Genomic DNA, 20000 nt, shown 5'->3' with positions numbered 1-20000 from the left:
ACAGATCGTGCTGTTTGAGCTTAGTAATTTCCTCATCCAGCACTGATGATTCACATGCTTTTTGTGGGAGAGTTGGGTTGTTTTGTATTGCAAAACCTTAGTTGATCAACGGTACAAAAAAGTAATTTGCATGAATGGTTTGGGGCTTTTTTGTATTGCAAAACCTGAGGTGATCAAATGTATAAATCTGACACTAGTCTAATTTGTTTTATGCTATTGAGCATGCATTTTAGCAGCTTTTTAAATATAATTTTTTACAGGCAAAGAACACTGTGAATGTCCACCAGTGCTTGTTTCGCCTACCGCAGTTCACCACTGACATTTTAATGATGTTCAACGATCCTGTTTTTATCAAGTGAGTTGGTTAAACATACACATTAGACCTTCCTCCTCTGTTTCCCCTTAGATGGTGAATTAGATAGATGCCTTAAATTAAATTATTATAAGTTTCTATTAATGATATACAGATGCTGAAATGTGGTAATAATGTGGTACATGCCACATTATAATAATCAGTGGGAGGGTTTGATTTAAAATAATTTCTTTCAGTCCCCTCAGCAGCAGTGCCGCTGGTAATATGGAAGCTATACCATGGACACAACAAGACTTCCAGGGTGTTCTGCAGTCTCTGCGTCTACTCGACTCGGGAGTGTTCGGGTAGATGCTTAATGGGGGTCTAAACTCAACTTTCACATTAATGTATTTGAAAAGTTAGGCTCTCTGGGATTTTTATTTTTTGCATTTGTTTGATTTATAGATATGTTATGTAAATAGAGAATCTTGAAATGTAAAAAAATAAATAAAAGATATTATTTTTTTTAATAAGAAAAGAAGTGAAAACTAGTTTTTACTCAGTGTCACAGGGATATGTTAATTCATTCACTATGAGTTTTCCTAAGCTTCTCAAAGGTATGTGTTCACCACAAAACTAATGTTTAACAACTTAACTGGAATTCTAGTTTGAATCTCTGAGTTTAACAGACTAAAACAACTTGCCTTAAATGCACTTAATGGTTAAAGCACACTTAGGAGCTTTCACAATGCACTAAAGGTTTGATTATTACATTGACATTCAGATGTGTCCAAACACTTTTTGAGGATATGATTATCGTTGACATTTGTGCTTAAAAGACAGTATTATTGACAGGTATACAGAAAATACAAGGCATTCTTTTAAAAATAATTTATCATCAAATTATATATATTTTCACAGATCCAATATGTACCTATATATCTATTAGTAAATATATCAAACAACATTCAGTACAGCTCATTTAATTTAAGGCAAATGGTGACTTAATGAGTTAATCTCCCTTTAAATAGAATTGTATTCTACTGTCTTAATATTCCCTTTAAATAATGTCAAATCACTGGAAATTGTATAATCATTAATGATTAATTCTATTGATTTGTTAATTTTATGTTCCAAATTTGAAACATTCTTAAAGACACCAAAAAAGATCATTAAAAAATAACATTATTTTACTTGCACTTTTTTTACTTACCCATTTCTCATTGTAAATCCAAACTATTCAGAAATAGGTCTATTCTTCCCATCATGATCAATTATTAGCAGCTGTTAAGAAAAAGACTATTTGTCTGAAAACAAAACATTTACAATCCTTGTATATTCATACAATGTGATTCATACAGTAAAACAAAACAAGGTTAAAAGTCATTGAAAAAAAAAATAATTAATGGTCTGTTGTTCAACATTATCGTGTTTGGTTGAAGACATAATTTCTTCTGAAATATGTATACATCTTGCTTGAAAGATTGTAGTAATTTTCAAAAATACCGTCTTGTAAAGTCTTCTTGAACTCTACCGTGGTCACCAAACATTTTAGAGTTTTGTATTAATAGCAAATCATTCATTAATCTTTACCCTTGGAACATATCAATCTAAATTGAAAAATAAGACATGTTAAATTGCATTATTTAGTGTACACAAAACATACAGTATCTTCCACGACAGTAGATATGTCTTCATTACTTGGAAAAAAAAGTATATAAAATCAGTACAGTCCACTTCATCCTAAAAAAAACATTTGATATCTTAGTATTTAGTCTTTGTTTGATGAAAGCTGTAAGACCTTGCTGCATTGTAAATGTACAGTACATGTGTATAAAGACACTAACTACCAGGGATGTGTTTCTTCCATATAAATATGGATTTTCGTATTTTTTTGAGCTCAGTGGGATGACCCCTGTAATTTGCGTAAATCTGATTTATTTTTTATTCTATGGGCAATAGGAACAGTTAGAGGTTAAGGAGAAAAAAATAAAAACGATTTATTGCAATACTCATTTTGTTTTACTTAAAAGCACACTAGTTCCTAGTGTATTGTATAAAAAAATTAACACTGAAATCTCACAGCTGCTGGTAGCCCATGTATAAACTGGGGAACACATAAAATCTTACACTTTGAAAATAAACATACATGTGAAGTTAATAAAGATAAATGGGCCATTTCAAATAAACATATTTGTACTTAAGTAAACATAAATAAACCATCCTAATTATCTCTGTGCTGAAAAAAAATGCGAAACTGTAACACGGATCAAGTGCTTTTATAAGATGACAAAAGCCCACATCTCCAATCATCGAAAACGGCTGGACTGCCTTTGTTATTTTTATGTGTCTCTCGGAACAAGTTGGGTATGTTTGCTTGAAGGATTCAGCGAGGGATTGTTGCTATTTGGAGGACTTTATTACCTTCTCTGCTATCCAGCCTTCAGACAGTGATATTGCTGGGTGATGGCGCTGCAGATGTGCATGGTTATACGTGTAAAACTATGCTTGCACACAGTTATTTTTTGTTCACCGTTTTTTCTTTTATTGGCATTATACTTCCCGGCAAAACTGAAATGTCCTCACACTGCAGATTTGAAAGACGCTGGCGCTTTTTCGTACTGTTACCTCACTTCGGCGGCACTTCCTTTTACTGTTGCCTCAGCCTCACTTCACCGCCGCTCGCCATGTTAAAATGTGGAATGATGGTTAAGTGCCCCCTAACTTTAAAGCATAGTGATTGGATATTTACTCGCGGGGAGGAGTTTCCTCATCCCAGCTCATAGACTTACAGGCACACACAGTCAATTCGGGGACATATAAAACGCACATAAATTATTTAAACGCAAAACTGAGAAAACCGCAACTCACAAGCGTGTATTGAACCGTGGAGGTCATACTGAACGGTTAAATATTATGTTGAGAACCGTGGCATCCCTAATATATATATATATATATATATATATATATATATATATATATATATATATATATATATATATGGCATTTTGTGCATGAGCAGCGTATATTTGAGCGCACACATGAAGTTTTGCACGTGAGCTGCATATATTTGAGTGCACGAGCAGTTTTTCACACGAGCAGTGGAAATTGGCACGAGATTTGCACAACAAGATTTGAATGCTTGTATTACATGCCCCTGAATACTGCGTTCACCACATTTGTCATTGTAATACTGCCATAGTATTATAAATAAAGCCACATGACGCACATTTGTTATTATCCTTTACAAGTCATCTGTCCTTATGTTTTCATTTATTCAGTTCTACAGGCTAGCACCTGACATTTAATACCTTAAAGTGTCGTAAGTTTAGATATTACAAATTTATGAAAATATATTTTATAATTAGTTAAAACCACTAAAAAGCTGGGATTAAGCCGAAGGGAATGTGAAACTGATAAACTCTTTTTAGCGATATATGATATTTTCCTCGTCTCTTCTTCCTCCTTTTTTGTCCTCAGCTGCTCACATGCCTGAATTACATTAACAATATAGCAAGGGTTTTTTGGACCTTAATCCATAAGTTAGATAAAGTCAGTTGATATTTTACTGATGCAGGCAATAGGGAAACACTAGCTGTAGCTTTGGTACAAATAGCGAAGCTCGTTCCAGAAAAGCAGAGAAAGGATGGTATGAGGTCCGAGGCGGAAGTAGGATGCTCCGAGGCCTTTATACAAACCAGTCATACCTTCCTTCTTCAGTGTCTTAGAGAAACAGTCCACAAAACCTCTGTACAATATCCCCTGCAATACAGGAATTGAGATGCATGCCTTTAACCAGTTTTAGCAATTTGTGGGTGAATTATGAAATATACAAGTGTGTTTGGATATAATTCCTCACCTTGCCAAGATGGTCCACAGGCTGGTTGTAGAGTCGAGTACTGACCACATCAAAAGGTGTCATAGCTAGTACAACCACTACGCTACTAATCATACCGGCACTGAGAGCAATTAACCAGCTGCCCTCAGAGAACACCTGCAAATACCAAAATAAAAAAAATTATTGCTGACAAAACATTGCCTGTTTCAGAAAATAATAATACCAAACAAGTTTTCTTGAACAGTTAGTTTTAACAGGAATAGTTTACTTGAAGAGGTCTGTCATCATCTACACATGTTGTTAGTAAACATCACAAACTCTTCTGTGAACTGGTGATATTAATAGAACTGTATATGAAATATCCCTCAGGTGATTTCATACATCAAGGGTAATTGGTGTGGAGTACTCTTGTAAATACTGATAGCATCTAATCTATTGCTATTGCTTGTCTTTGGCAAAGAAAATACAAACACCTAAATACTGAACTGTATTTTCAATTTATTACTGTATATATATTTTTTTATTTTGCAGCATAAGAAAACATTTTATGAAACAGTTTAAATAAATATTAATATATTTTTGTTTTTGTTCAATTCCATATACTTTATTACCTAAATTACACCATTTTGTTCATGATTCTAGACAACAGGAGTATTATCATCAAGTAACTGTCAAATAATTACTACTGTTAAAATGTTATCAATGGCATAGCCAATGCACTTAAGGGCTTTACAACATTAAACATGTCTTTTATGACATGATAGTCTTTCCTTTGTTGACATATTTTCTTTTAAAACAGCAAGTTGTGGCAGGAAAAATAAAAGACTGTCATTTCTACTACAATATGTCTAGTCATAGCACATGTTTGTAGGTTGGCAAAGGGAATGGTTTTATTGGACAAATACTTATTTACCTATGCAACCAAACCGACAACCGTCATTGTCCATATTATTTAAAAAAAGATTGAATATGTGAATATGTATGTCATATATGTCAACTTTTATTAGAATACCAGTATATTGATTACCAACCACCACCTCCCTATCAAAATTTGAAATCTCCACCAAGATGTTGTGCTGACAAATTAATTCAGCAAATTAATTAAAAAGTTGGCTGCCTTGGAAATAAATATTAAAACATTGCCCTATGTAAATACATAAATACTAAACATGACAGAGGTTAATGCAAACAATCATAGTTTTGGAAGTGACAAACTATGTTTATTATCTGGCATTATTCTCAGCATTTTTGTCTGTAAGAATTATATATATCAAGACCCAGCTTGTATTTCAGCTAAATACAAATGATCCTATGCTTACCTGCAAGTCATTGACCAGCTCTTTAGAGGCAGAGAAAGTAGCGAGCTGAGCAGCTGATCCCACACTAACCCTTGGGATCGCTGCGCTTGCTCCCCTCCACAAGCCCAAAATTCCGTGCTGTTTGTGGATGGCCAATAGAGCATTTGTCATTCCCTGTCATAGAAAGGAAAACAAATCTGTATATACAACTGGGGATGCAACAATACAGACTTCTCATTGTTTAAAAAAACTGTTTTAAAAAAGCAATAAAATAAAATAAAAAAACCCTACAAGCAAAACACAATACAAAATGAATACAACATAGCAAAGATACTACGAGTATAAACACTGCTTTTCAGGTTTTTCATGTGAGTAGCCTATATAGCTATTTAGTCATGAACAGAGTGAGTGATTTCATTATCTTTTGTTTGATTAATATTAAAAACACAAACTCTACACAGTGTTTCCGTACACAGAACTACTAATTTACTAAAAATACGGTTAGATGATGAAAACAGCTGTTTTTTGTTGACATCTCAAACAAATCTTGCAGATTCGCAGGAACCGAGAAAATGTGACTTTAAACCATACTGCAGATGAAGTTGGTGTGTACTTGTCAGCATTTGTCAAATAAAAATTTCAGATGTTTACACAGGTGCTGCATATTTTTTTAAATCAAATTAAAGGATTTAAGATATCTTTGTTGGATGTTTCTGTGTGGTGACTATCAACTTACCCTGTGCTTATACTGGTGTCCAACTGCAATAGAGGAAGTGGATTGACACTGAAGATGTGTTTTTACCTGAAAGAAATTCAAATAAAATGCAAGAGAGGTTTTATGAGAAACTTGATTTATCATTGAATTTATCAACAATTTATATATTATTTCATGTATTATAATTATTAATGCTTGTCATGGGCTAAGCAATAAAAACCAATAACATAAAACAATTATTAAATATCCATAAAAAATCATAATTATTATTATTAAATAATAAATGAAAAATGAACCAATCAAAATGTATCCTACAATTCATTCGTTTTTAGGTTGTTAATTTTAGGTTGTTTCGGTTGCCAAGCAACGTAGAAAAATTGGACCAATTCATCTAAGTCCTTTTTCATTTTACGTGTCTAATTTAAAACTCAATGAGGCTTCGAACATGTCCTATTCGGTTTAAAAAAAAAACTATCTAGACCCAGAACTACAGAATGCGCTCTGAATGTTGTCATATTTGACAGCCGTATGCGCCAGGCAATCCCACTATTATGTTCATTATATTCGTAGTACCGGGAGAACCGTTGCCACTTACAACATGCTTCTTTCGATTATAAGACATAGAAACTCTGAAAGTTATAGGTTTACTCACTAGGTAAATCGGGCTGCCCATTACAGCGCCCACAACACCAGCAATTGCCCCAGACACTGTGCTCTTCGTAGCGCTAACCCTTCCGTCCGTGTGAATGTAGCCCAAGGACTCGGTGATGGCGTACGAACCAAGCCGGATTCCATTCATAAAAAACTGATAAACCAAACCGGGGACCAAACCTTTCTGCAGACCAGCCAGTCCATCTATTTTGCCTATCGTGTAAAAGGCGTGAAATACATTCCTGTAATACACCTGGTATGTTCCTCGACTTTTCAGCTCTCCTTGCAATTGCATTCTAGTTTTCACAACCTCCAGTGGGTTTGTAAAGAAGCAGGCACCACACGCAGCGACGCCACCGAGAATGAAATCCATGTTTCGGGGATCGTTGAATTACCCGGAAACAGGTGATGTACAGTATGACTTTAAACAAGAAACTCCGGACCTTTCAAAGCCAGTAAATATAACAACGTACTGATAAAGTACGCGTCAGGATAACTCACAAATATTTTTTTCTGAAAGGAAGCAGATGCGTATGTTCTGTAATCCTCTGAATCACGCGATGCGCGTGAACGTTTTGCTGAGTATGAATGTCAGACCGCATTCGCCAGGGCGCATCCATCGTCCCAGCTCGGCTTCGTAGCCAATCAAAACAGACGTTGCCCCATCCTTTGTTACAGGTCCTCTTATTGGACAGTTGTACATTGGTAACACCTTCAGGCGGTTGACGTGCACCCCTACGGAGACCCTTCAAATAACTTGTTATTAGTATTATAACTTCTGAAAGAGTGCTGTTTCTGTGGTATGAAATGCTTTCAAATCCAGATTGGAAATTATCACATTGTTTCTCTGTAGGAAGGAACATAGTTGAGTAAGTTAGAAACGACTTTTTCTAGTATGTTTTATAGTCTTTTTATATATTTTATTACATACAGTGCACGTCATAAATGAGTACACCCCATTTGAAAAATCATATTTCGATCTATTTTCAGTGAAAATAGATCATATTTTGGTGCGTGTACAGTTTAAATGAACTGTTTTATTAAACAGTTTCATTCATTGTGTGACATTCATCTTTAGGAATAGAAAGATTTAATTTAACAAAATATTGTTTTTATATAACAAACTAAAATCTTTAAACAATTTCAGATTTTTTTTTTTTTTTTTTTTGTTCATTACAAAAATTAAAAAATGTAATATTTTTCCCAAATATCGCCACAGAGGCGCAGTGGGTAGCACGATTGCCTTACAGCAAGAAGGTCAGTTGGCATTGCTGGGTTGGGTCAGCAGGCATTTCTGTGTAGAGTTATCATGTTCTCCCTGTGTTTGCGTGGGTTTCCCCCACAAGTCCAAAGACATGTGCTATAGGTGAATTGAATAAGCTAAATTGTCCATAGTGTATGTGTGGGAATGAGAGTGTATGGGAGTTCAGTAAAAAGAAAGAAGAATGTGAAAGAAAGCATGCATGTGTTTAGCGTTTTTCCTTATTGCAAACACAACAGTAATCTGGTAGTGATTGCGTTACTTTGGCTTTTTCAGGGTTTATTATTGTGATATCCAGATTGCAACAGAGAAATACTGGGAAATGTCTCTAGACTGATGGCATTTCATGCAGTTCAGCCTTATAATCTTAAAATGTGAGCAAAATCACCTGTTTTGTCATCACTTTAGACTTTACGCTAGAGAATCATTCAAATACTAGCTCTAAAATTACGATGGTGAATTAAAATGCTAAAAATTTGAAAAAAAAAAATTAATGTTAGTCAACACGGATGTGAGATTTGTTACTCAATTTTCCTCCGACATAGTTCCTTATTTATCAGGGGTCACCACAGTGTAATGAACTGCCAACCATTCCAGCATATGTTTTACACAGCGAATGCCCTTCCAGCCGCAACCCAGTACTAGCAAACTTCTATACACGGTTGCCTTTACACACACACACTACGGTAAATTTAGTTTATTCAATTCACCTATAGCGCATGTTTTTGAACTGTGGAGAAAAACCTGAGCACCTGGAGGAAACCCATGCAAACACAGGGAGAACATGCAAACTCCACACATAAATGACAACTGACCCAGCTGGGACTTAAACCAGTCACCTTCTTGCTTTGAGGCGACAATGCTAACCATTAAGCCGTGCCACTCGAAATTCGTAGTCATGATTTTTAAAAAAATAAATGTTACTCTAAAAGTATTTTATCATATATCATGTTAACAAGAACACTTAAATTAATAACTTTGAGCTTCGAAAATACATAGGACATTTTTTTGTTCCTCATGCAACTCATCAACTGCTAGTGACACAAATGGAATAGCATGACCCAATGTACAATGTTTAATACATGTGATTAATGTTGATGGAATTGAGATATTTTATAATGAAAGAGAGAGAGAGAAAAATGTAGTTTGTACCATAAAAGACTTAAATATCTACAATTAAAATAAAAATGATTTAAAATGGTAATCATGCTAGATATAACTTTCATAAAATATTTTATTGTGCAAACCAGATAAGAAATAAAACATCCTAAATATGAATTATTCACTCTCTCACACACACACTTGATTTGAAAGGCTAAACTTATTACTGAAATCATGACATGCAATTCCCTGATTTAATAAAATTCATCTTATCTGCCACTCAGACTATGGCACAAAGGTCTTTATTCCAGCACATCCCCATGTTGTGTGGTTGTGGGATCTGCAGGAGTTTGTGGTTCTTCCTCACAGAAGTTAACCCCCGCTTTTGGGCAGCCCTCTTCCGACCTCTTTATGCAGCCCAAAGGACCGAGCCGTCCCGGGAGACACCTGCAAATACCCAGAGTTGGACCATGGGCCATATGGCCGTTCAACGCCGGCGCAGACCTGGACAGTCTCGTCCAGCCTGGCACCTCTTTGTGTTTAAAAAGGGATCATTTGTCCCGATGGGCTTTCAACCAAGGCTGAACCTGGACGCGGGCGTCCCACGCGACACTTTTACCACAGGAGACAGGGATCATTTGTCCCAATTGGGGCTTAGCAAAGGCTGAACCTGGACGCGGGCGTCCCACGCGACACTTCTAACAGAGGAGATAGGGATCATTTGTCCCATTCGAAGCTATGTTTTATCACACAGATAGAGGAATAATAAAGACACTGAACACCATATGACCTTTATTGTTCAATTTTTATTTAGGAAGATTCAGAGTCTTCGGTTGCTTCGAGGGGGCGTTTCCCCTTCGAAGGCGGCCATGGCAGCGTCCTCCTGCTAGTTCCCTCCTGAAAAAGAGAAAAGGCCAGTTACCTAACACCACACGTCCCTCTGTTGAGGTCCATGCCAAAAAGGAACTGATTTACCATGGGTGACCCGGGACTCTCTGCCCTCTGGCGCCCCTTCCTTGAGTGGCGTTCTCTGCCCGCTGCCTCCTCCTCCTCCTCCTCCTCCTCCTCCTCCTCCTCCTCCACCAAGGCCCTCTCGAAGAGTCTGCGGTGCTCACGTGCTTGGAGAGGGCCTAGGTGAAGCGCGTAGAACTTGTCTGAGGTTGAGGTATCGTGGCACATGAATTGGGCCACCTTCCTGCGATCCTCGGAAGAATGTGAATTCTTTGCCTGCGTCAGAGACAGACAGACAGACAGAGACTTTTTGGGGTCAAAGCCGCTGGCAGTCATGGGGGTCAGCGGGGGGGCACTGGCATAGATACTCACGTGGGTCGCGATGGCAGTTCGGACGTCAGTGAAGGTGGGCTTGCCGGGAAGCCCCATGCTGGTCCATGCAGATTGAAAATATTTGTTCAGGGTTCGACAGGGACTGGGTCTGGAAGTAAAAAAAAAATAGGAGGCCTGGCTCCCCCCGGGGAGGCTAGCCCGCAGCTGCAAAAACCTCCGGAACCAGCTGTATTCTTCCTTGTTGAGAGACAGCTGAGCCGCGCCGAAGGCTCGGTTTGTCTTGTGCGTGGTGATCTGGGAAAATCAGAGAGAAGATGAGTGAGCCCTACCACTGGTGGCCCCCACATGCAACGTCCCACTCACGTTTATGACATAGGCGGACTCGTCCGGGCTTCTGGAAGCCTCTTGGACCTCCTGGATGGTCAGGTTCTGGAAGACCCCACAGCGATGGCCCGTGATGCAGGTCAGGTAGCCGGTCAGGTAGCCATAGAAGCGCCACTGCTGCCTGGTGTCTGGGCTGGACTCGAGGCCGTCTGACGGAGGGAGGTTAGGGGTTAGACTTTTCCAACAAACCATGTTTACACCACCAACGGTTTTAAACTTAGCAATAGCCGCTGGTGCCCCAAGGCAAAAAGATAATGTCTGCTCCGGGGCGCCAGCGGCTCGGTCAAACCGAGCGACGTCAGCGTACCCACCCCTTAACCCCCGAATTCGGGGGTTAAGGGGTGGGTACGCTGACGTGGCTTGGTTTGACCGAGAGCCGCTGGCGACCCGGAGCAGACATTATCTTTTTGCCTTGGGGCATCGAGCCACGTCAGCGTACCCACCCCTTAACCCCCATTCGGGGGTTAAGGGGAGGGTACGCTGACGTGGCTCGGTTTGACCGAGAGCCGCTGGCGCCCCGGAGCAGACATTATCTTTTTGCCTTGGGGCACCGAGCCACGTCAGCGTACCCACCCCTTAACCCCCATTCGGGGGCTAAGGGGTGGGTACGCTGACGTGGCTCGGTTTGACCGAGAGCCGTTGGTGCCCTGGAGCAGAAGAGGGAAGAACGGAGAGCAGGTCAGCGTTTCCACCGCCACTGGTGGAAACGCAGACCGGCGGGGACCAAACACTCACCTAGAAGGGCAGGTATTTTTCTCCCAGCCGTCCGATGGCAGCGTAGCAGGGTGGCTTTGGAGATGAGTCTGCCTTCTTTGGCTTGCTTGGTCCTAACCTCGTGCACCACGACGCGGCGGCGTATGCCGCGAATGAGAGCTCGAAGCTCCCTGCGAATCAGCACCAGGGTGGTACTGGAGAGGCGGCAGGAGGCCGGCGGGGTTTCGGAGAGATAATCCAGGAACTGCGCCACGTTCTTCAGGTAGTGCTGCCTCGTGGGCTCGGCCATGCCCGTTTGGCCTAGCAGGGCAGACCAGGCTCGGATGCGCGCCGGTTGGTTGAGGAAGGACAAGGTTTCTGGGTCCGCGTGGCCTGTCGCCATGAAGCCTAGGAAGGCCTTGACCCTCGCCAGTTTGGAGGCCACGTTATTCCGCAGACGGGCGGTGGGCTCGCTCCCCAATTGGAAACCCTCGAACTCTGCCAAAAGCAAGTCTGCAGAACGGGGGCGAAAGTCAAAAGTCAGCCTAGACGACATACACCCACCACCAGCCCAACAGAGAAGTGCCATAACCATACTCAACTCAAGGCGCGGGCGTGGTCCGGGTACGGGTACTTTGTTGGATCGTAGGCTTCCACAGGCCCGGAGGCCGCCCGGAGACCTCGGGCCGCCCCTCGCCCGGGGGCCGGCCCTCGCCCGGGGGCGGGGTCGGGGGATGGTGCCGGCGGGGCAGGACACGACCTTGCCCGCCTGCTCTTCCTCCCCTCTTCCCCCCTCCTCAACTCCTCGATAGCGGCGGGCGAATTGGAGCTGGGCGGACCTCACCTTGTCCACCTGCTTGCGGAGCTCTGAGAGCTGGGCCTGTATGCGCTCCGTTGCGAGCCTGCAGCGGGGGTCGGCGCAGGGACGCTCGGCTTCCGGGCCGTCTGGTTCCCGTTCCTCCTCGGAGGACGACGCCAGCCGAGACACCACGGGTACCGTCGGTTGAGTGGACCGCAACCACCGCAACTCTCGAGCCACTTTCCGACGCCTCGCTCGGCCCATAGCCTCCTTCCTGGCCGAGACGGAGAGCTCGGCGTGCTGCTTCAGGTGTCTGTCTAGGCGGGCCGGCGTCCTCCGGCAGCCGGGCACCGGGCACGCCGTCTTCCGCATGTCCACGCGCCCAGCGGCGAGCGCCAGCAAAAGCCTCTTCTCGTCCGCGTTCGACACCTTGTGAACCGCAGACAGGTGCGGCGAGAGGCGGCTGTAGACGTTGAAGCAGAGCGCACATTCGGCCATGACCGTCCAAGACCAAGGCTGGAGGGAGAGAGACCCACATGCCGCGTGGAGCGGTTTAAAAGATGGCAGACGAAGCGTCCGCTTCCGCGTCAGCGACGCTGGTTCCCCCTCCCCCTCTTAAAGGGGAAGGACCGATACCTACGAGATCCCTTTGATCCAACTTGTATGGAAGCAGTTGTTACGACTTTTGGTGGATTTTTGTCCCAGGAACAACGCACCATTTCAGGCAGCCTCACCGTGCCAGCAGCGGGGACTTTCGCTGCTTTTTGATTTATTCCCCTTTTCCCACACAAAGGGATGGGCATGAGCCCCGCCGAACACGCACCGTTTTGGGCAGCTTGTTCTGCGCCAGCCCGCAGGGGGCTTTTTTGCATAAAGCTTTTTATAGTTCCCTTCTCTGCCCCCACAAAGGGATGGCATGAGCCCGGCCAAACACGCACAGTTTTGGGCAGCTTGGACTGCGCCAGCCCGCGGGGGGCTTTTTGAATAAGCCTAAGCCTTTTTATAGTTCCCTTTTCTGCCCCCACAAAGGGATGGCATGAGCCCGGCCGAACACGCAACGTTTTGGGCAGCTTGGACTGCACCAGCCGCGGGGGCTTTTTATACATGGCTTTTTCCCACTTTCAAAGCAGTGTCGTAGAACCCCATCGAACACGCACCTTTTCCGGGGCTCACCGCATCATGAACCGCAACCATCAAAAAGGAGGGGCCAGACCGTAAGCCCGGACACCACTGACCCCGGCTTGTTTCACCTCGCCAGAGACTACTAGCGGCCACCCTCCGCCTCCACCAGCCACCCCCACACACCTCCGGGGGAGAGGGGTAGGGGGGGTCAGGTGGGGCAGGGGAGACCGCCGAGGGCCGGCAAGGATAAACCCGAAGGGGTGGGCGTGCTTGCGGACGGGCAGGAGACGCAGCACTGGTCACGCACACACACAGGGGCTGGAGCCAGCACCAGCCCGTACCCCACACGGCCCCTGGGCTCGACACACCACGCTGGAGACTCTACCGAGCCCTCCTACCACCCCCAGCCCTTGTTCCAGGGCGAGGGCGGCGCGGACTGAGAATCAGCAGGGGGGGGACAAAGCACAGGGGGTCAGGCGGGCGGGCTGGCGGGCAGAGCGCCGGACATGCTCTTGGTCAAAACCAGACGGGCCATTTGAGTTTTTTTTCCTCCCACAGATAGAGGCGGGAAAGGGGGGGGTTGTGTGCGGAGGGACACCCCCCCCACGCCTCCCTCACAGCACGCCCGAGGCAGGGAGGAACCAACCACACCCATAGAGGCCGACCCACCCATGTTGGGGCAGGTGTGCCGGGCAGGGGCCTAACCCATGGGGCGTCAAAACAAGCTCCTATCGATCAGCGTGCTTGGTGCAGGCGCGAAATGGTCAAAACCTAAGTCCAACTTTCTCAAAGCTGCCCAACCGTCAGAACCTAAGTCCACATTTCTTCGCCGTCGCCGAATTCTCGATGGGAGGTCAGAGACAATCGGCGCCGGACAGGCACCTCCAGGCGCGGGACGTCCCGAAAAAGGGGTCTCCCTTCGGGCATGGCTTGGCGGGCTGGGGCCTGGGTCTCATAAAGTACCCCCGGTGAGCGTCGCCAAGCCCTGCCACCGGCCGTTCCCGAGACCAACCATCTTCATCATGGCCCCAAATGGACTTTGGTTTCAAAAGCTTGCTGGAAAGACCTACCATCATCCCAAATGCTGATGCTGACACCCAGGGCCACCGCTCCCCCCCCCTTTCCCCCAGGGCCCACACCCTTTCCGGGGGCAGGGGCCCACGTCAGAGGGGCTGGAGCCCCTGACTCCCAAGGCCACCACTGACAGCCCCTTTCCCCCAGGGCCCACACCCTGTCCGGGGGCAAGGGCCCACACCCTGTCCGGGGGCCGGGGCCCAGGTTACAGGGGCTGGAGCCCCTGACTCCCAAAGCCACCACTGACAGCCCCTTTCCCCCAGGGCCCACACCCTTTCCGGGGGCAGGGGCCCAGGTTACAGGGGCTGGAGCCCCTGACTCCCAAAGCCACCACTGACAGCCCCTTTCCCCCAGGGCCCACACCCTTTCCGGGGGCAGGGGCCCAGGTTAGAGGGGCTGGAGCCCCTGACTCCCAAGGCCACCACTGACAGCCCCTTTCCCCCAGGGCCCACACCCTTTCCGGGGGCAGGGGCCCACGTCAGAGGGGCTGGAACCCCTGACTCCCAAGGCCACCACTGACAGCCCCTTTCCCCCAGGACCCACACCCTGTCCGGGGGCAAGGGCCCACACCCTTTCCGGGGGCAGGGGCCCAGGTTTACAGGGGCTGGAGCCCCTGACTCCCAAAGCCACCACTGACAGCCCCTTTCCCCCAGGGCCCACACCCTTTCCGGGGGCAGGGGCCCAGGTTAGAGGGGCTGGAGCCCCTGACTCCCAAGGCCACCACTGACAGCCCCTTTCCCCCAGGACCCACACCCTGTCCGGGGGCAAGGGCCCACACCTTTCCGGGGGCAGGGGCCCAGGTTAGAGGGGCTGGAGCCCACTGACTCCCAAGGCCACCACTGACAGCCCCTTTCCCCCAGCACCCACACCCTGTCCGGGGGCAAGGGCCCACCCCCCTTTCCGGGGGCAGGGGCCCAGGTTAGAGGGGCTGGAGCCCCTGACTCCCAAGGCCACCACTGACAGCCCCTTTCCCCCAGGGCCCACACCCTTTCCGGGGGCAGGGGCCCACGTCAGAGGGGCTGGAACCCCTGACTCCCAAGGCCACCACTGACAGCCCCTTTCCCCCAGGACCCACACCCTGTCCGGGGGCAAGGGCCCACACCCTTTCCGGGGGCAGGGGCCCAGGTTACAGGGGCTGGAGCCCCTGACTCCCAAAGCCACCACTGACAGCCCCTTTCCCCCAGGGCCCACACCCTTTCCGGGGGCAGGGGCCCAGGTTAGAGGGGCTGGAGCCCCTGACTCCCAAGGCCACCACTGACAGCCCCTTCCCCCAGGGCCCACACCCTTTCCGGGGGCAGGGGCCCACGTCAGAGGGGCTGGAACCCCTGACTCCCAAGGCCACCACTGACAGCCCCTTTCCCCAGGACCCACACCCTGTCCGGGGGCAAGGGCCCACACCCTTTCCGGGGGCAGGGGCCCAGGTTACAGGGGCTGGAGCCCCTGACTCCCAAGGCCCACCACTGACAGCCCCTTTCCCCCAGGGCCCACACCCTTTCCGGGGGCAGGGGCCCACGTCAGAGGGGCTGGAACCCCTGACTCCCAAGGCCACCACTGACAGCCCCTTTCCCCCAGGACCCACACCCTGTCCGGGGGCAAGGGCCCACACCCTGTCCGGGGGCCGGGGCCCAGGTTACAGGGGCTGGAGCCCCTGACTCCCAAGGCCACCACTGACAGCCCCTTTCCCCCAGGGCCCACACCCTTTCCGGGGGCAGGGGCCCACGTCAGAGGGGCTGGAGCCCCTGACACCCAGGGCCACCACTCCCACCCCCTGTCCCCCAGGGCCCGCACCCTTTCCGGGGCAAGCACCGGGCCCAAAGGGTCTTCTAGTTTGACACCTGCTCACCAGCAGACCCCGGGCACCCCACACTTAAGCCACGAACATTGACTTAGCTAGTGGCACTCGCTACGCAGACGTGTCGTTGGTGAACCATCTGGATGTGGGGAACCACCCTCTCCATCACCTCGCCCGTACTGTGGTACAGAGATAGCTCGGGGGCACCAGCCTTTCCCACTACCGCCACCCGGCACAGTGCTCAATTTGTTGAGGCGGCTGGGGTGCACCAGCGGCACGTAGTTCCAGGGGCGTTCAATATGGGAGTTTTGTGCTTGCCTTCTTCCAGTGTCGGACGTTCGCCCCGGCCAAGGCCAAGGCCAAGGCCAAGGCCAAGGCCAACAGCACTGGCCGGGTTCGGGGCACTGTCTTTGGGCAAGATTTAAATGTCTGAACCGCTTGGTTGGGGCGGGACCCCCACCCTCCAAGGCCAACGGCGCTGGCCTGGATCGGGACACTTTTGTGGGCAAGCCTTTAATGTCTGAACCGCTTGTTTGGGGCGGGACCCCCACCCCCCAATGCCAGCGGCGCTGGCCGGGATCGGGGCACTATCTCGGGGCAAGCACTTTAATGTCTGACCCGCTTGTTTGGGGCGGGATCCCTACCCCCAATGCCAGCGGCGCTGGCCGGGATCGGGGCACTATCTCGGGGCAAGCCTTTAATGTCTGAACCGCTTGTTTGGGGCGGGACCCCCACCCCCCAATGCCAGCGGCGCTGGCCGGGATCGGGGCACTATCTCAGGGCAAGCCTTTAATGTCTGACCCGCTTGTTTGGGGCGGGATCCCTACCCCCCAATGCCAGCGGCGCTGGCCGGGATCGGGGCACTATCTCGGGGCAAGCCTTTAATGTCTGAACCGCTTGTTTGGGGCAGGACCCCCCCCCCCCCCAATGCCAGCGGCGCTGGCTGGGATCGGGGCGCTGTCTTTGGGCCTGACTTCAATGTCTGAACCGCTTGGTTGGGGCGGGACCCCCATGCCCCCAATGACAATGGCGCTGGCCGGGATCGGGACACTTTTGTGGGCAGCCAGCCAAGCCATTGACCCCCCCTGGGTCGTTCAACGCAAAGCCGCCAAAACCTAAGTCCACATTTCTACGCCTTCCCGAATTCCAGATGGCAGGTCAGAGAGACAATCAGCCCAGACAGGCACCTCCAGGCGCGGGACATCCCGGAAAAGGGGTCTCCCGTCGGGCATGGCTTGGCGGGATGGGGCCTGGGTCTCACCAAGTACTCCGGTGAGCGTTGACACTAGCCACGCGAATTCTCGCTCAATCAACTGTGTCACTGGTGCCCCTGGAACCCCCCTCGCCGCACCAGAGCCAACAGTGCTCGCCCGGGGTCGGGGCACTGTTCCTGGGTAAACCTGCATGTCTCAGCCCCTTGGCTGGGTTTCCCCATGCCCACGGGCGCCCTCCAGCTCGCCCGGGGTCGGGGCACTGTTCCTGGGTAAGCCTGCAATGTCTCAGCCCCTTGGCTGGGTTTCCCCATGCCCACGGGCGCCCTCCAGCTCGCCCGGGGTCGGGGCACTGTTCCTGGGTAAGCCTGCAATGTCTCAGCCCCTTGGCTGGGTTTCCCCATGCCCACGGGCGCCCACCAGCTCGCCCGGGTCGGGGCACTGTTCCTGGGTAAGCCTGCAATGTCTCAGCCCCTTGGCTGGGTTTCCCCATGCCCACGGGCGCCCACCAGCTCGCCCGGGGTCGGGGCACTGTTCCTGGGTAAACCTGCAATGTCTCAGCCCCTTGGCTGGGTTTCCCCATGCCCACGGGCGCCCTCCAGCTCGCCCGGGGTCGGTGCACTGTTCCTGGGTAAGCCTGCAATGTCTCAGCCCCTTGGCTGGGTTTCCCCATGCCCACGGGCGCCCACCAGCTCGCCCGGGGTCGGGGCACTGTTCCTGGGTAAGCCTGCAATGTCTCAGCCCCTTGGCTGGGTTTCCCCATGCCCACGGGCGCCCACCAGCTTCGCCCGGGGTCGGGGCACTGTTCCTGGGTAAGCCTGCAATGTCTCAGCCCCTTGGCTGGGTTTCCCCATGCCCACGGGCGCCCTCCAGCTCGCCCGGGGTCGGGGCACTGTTCCTGGGTAAGCCAGCCTGGCCATTGAACCCCTGGTTCGTTCAAACGCAAAGCCGCCAAAACCTAAGTCCACATTTCTACGCCTTTTCCGAATTCCAGATGGCAGGTCAGAGACAATCAGCCCCAGACAGGCACCTCCAGGCGCGGGACATCCCGGAAAAGGGGTCTCCCGTCGGGCATGGCTTGGCGGGATGGGGCCTGGGTCTCACCAAGTACTCCGGTGAGCGTTGACACTAGCCACGCGAATTCTCGCTCAATCAACTGTGTCACTGGTGCCCCTGGAACCCCCCTCGCCGCACCAGAGCCAACAGTGCTCGCCCGGGGTCGGGGCACTGTCGGGGCATGGGGAAACCCAGCCAAGCCCCTTGGCTGGATTTCCCCATGCCCACGGGCGCCCACCAGCTCGCCCGGGGTCGGGGCACTGTTCCTGGGTAAGCCTGCAATGTCTCAGCCCCTTGGCTGGGTTTCCCCATGCCCACGGGCGCCCTCCAGCTCGCCCGGGGTCGGGGCACTGTTCCTGGGTAAGCCTGCAATGTCTCAGCCCCTTGCTGGGTTTCCCCATGCCCACGGGCGCCCACCAGCTCGCCCGGGGTCGGGGCACTGTTTCCTGGGTAAGCCTGCAATGTCTCAGCCCCTTGGCTGGGTTTCCCCATGCCCACGGGCGCCCACCAGCTCGCCCGGGGTCGGGGCACTGTTCCTGGGTAAACCTGCAATGTCTCAGCCCCTTGGCTGGGTTTCCCCATGCCCACGGGCGCCCTCCAGCTCGCCCGGGGTCGGTGCACTGTTCCTGGGTAAACCTGCAATGTCTCAGCCCCTTGGCTGGGTTTCCCCATGCCCACCGGGCGCCCACCAGCTCGCCCGGGGTCGGGGCACTGTGTCCTGGGTAAGCCTGCAATGTCTCAGCCCCGTGGCTGGGTTTCCCCATGCCCAAGGGCGCCCGCCAGCTCGCCCGGGGTCGGGGCACTGTTCCTGGGTAAGCCTGCAATGTCTCAGCCCCTTGGCTGGGTTTCCCCATGCCCACGGGCGCCCTCCAGCTCGCCCGGGGTCGGGGCACTGTTCCTGGGTAAGCCAGCCTGGCCATTGAACCCCTGGTTCGTTCAAACGCAAAGCCGCCAAAACCTAAGTCCACATTTCTACGCCTTCTCCGAATTCCAGATGGCAGGTCAGAGACAATCAGCCCCAGACAGGGCACCTCCAGGCGCGGGACATCCCGGAAAAGGGGTCTCCCGTCGGGCATGGCTTGGCGGGATGGTGGCCTGGGTCTCACCAAGTACCTCCGGTGAGCGTTGACACTAGCCACGCGAATTCTCGCTCAATCAACTGTGTCACTGGTGCCCCTGGAACCCCCTCGCCGCAGCAGAGCCAACAGTGCTCGCCCGGTCGGGGCACTGTTCCTGGGTAAACCTGCATGTCTCCCCCTTGGCTGGTTTCCCCATGCCCACGGGCGCCCTCCAGCTCGCCCGGGTCGGGGCACTGTTCCTGGGTAAGCCTGCAATGTCTCAGCCCCTTGGCTGGGTTTCCCCATGCCCACGGGCGCCCTCCAGCTCGCCCGGTCGGGGCAATGTTCCTGGGTAAGCTGCAAGTCTCAGC

The 20000-nt window shown here is 49.9% G+C and overlaps 3 protein-coding genes and 1 long non-coding RNA gene across 5 annotated transcripts in view; 1 reads left to right on the top strand and 3 right to left on the bottom strand.

The window, feature by feature from the left end:
- rangrf (RAN guanine nucleotide release factor) overlaps positions 1–997 on the top strand; it is a 22730-nt gene extending 21733 nt beyond the window's left edge. The window contains exons 5-6 of one of the 2 annotated variants that reach the window (XM_056458457.1): positions 261–355; positions 550–997. In XM_056458457.1, coding sequence (XP_056314432.1) covers positions 261–355; positions 550–661 — 207 coding nt within the window. In that variant the 3' untranslated portion in view covers positions 662–997. The remainder of the gene's footprint in view (positions 1–260; positions 356–549) is intronic. The other variant, XM_056458456.1, reaches the window with a different exon arrangement.
- A 2302-nt stretch (positions 998–3299) lies between these two features.
- slc25a35 (solute carrier family 25 member 35) lies at positions 3300–9241 on the bottom strand. The gene is made up of 5 exons (XM_056458454.1): positions 6796–9241; positions 6165–6230; positions 5450–5602; positions 4152–4286; positions 3300–4054 (listed from the first exon to the last, which is right to left on the bottom strand). The coding sequence occupies exons 1-5, from the start codon at positions 7165–7167 to the stop codon at positions 3884–3886; spliced, it is 897 nt and encodes a 298-aa protein (XP_056314429.1). The 5' UTR covers positions 7168–9241; the 3' UTR covers positions 3300–3883.
- Positions 9242–9271: 30 nt separating this feature from the next.
- Positions 9272–20000, bottom strand: part of tmem141 (transmembrane protein 141) — an 18458-nt gene continuing 7729 nt past the window's right edge. The window contains exon 5 of the mRNA XM_056458455.1: positions 9272–9520. Within this exon, the coding sequence (XP_056314430.1) occupies positions 9459–9520 (62 nt within the window). The 3' untranslated portion in view covers positions 9272–9458. The remainder of the gene's footprint in view (positions 9521–20000) is intronic.
- Positions 9943–10217, bottom strand: LOC130229578 (uncharacterized). Its single transcript, XR_008837856.1, has 2 exons — positions 10132–10217; positions 9943–10053 (listed from the first exon to the last, which is right to left on the bottom strand). It is a non-coding gene; the product is annotated as an uncharacterized LOC130229578 (long non-coding RNA).

This window comes from Danio aesculapii, chromosome 5, assembly GCF_903798145.1.
Source record: "Danio aesculapii chromosome 5, fDanAes4.1, whole genome shotgun sequence".
NCBI classification, from domain to species: domain Eukaryota; kingdom Metazoa; phylum Chordata; class Actinopteri; order Cypriniformes; family Danionidae; genus Danio; species Danio aesculapii.
This window is presented reverse-complemented; position numbering and strand designations above follow the sequence as displayed.

Bases quoted from the DNA above. Each gene is read 5' to 3' on its own strand.
- slc25a35 (XM_056458454.1), bottom strand. From the start codon at position 7,167: ATGGATTTCATTCTCGGTGGCGTCGCTGCGTGTGGTGCCTGCTTCTTT. The intron at 5,603-6,164 runs GTAAGTTGATAG...TTTCTATGACAG, and splicing joins GACACCAGTATAAGCACAGG to GGAATGACAAATGCTCTATT. The intron at 4,055-4,151 runs GTGAGGAATTAT...CCTGTATTGCAG, and splicing joins CTGTGGACCATCTTGGCAAG to GGGATATTGTACAGAGGTTT.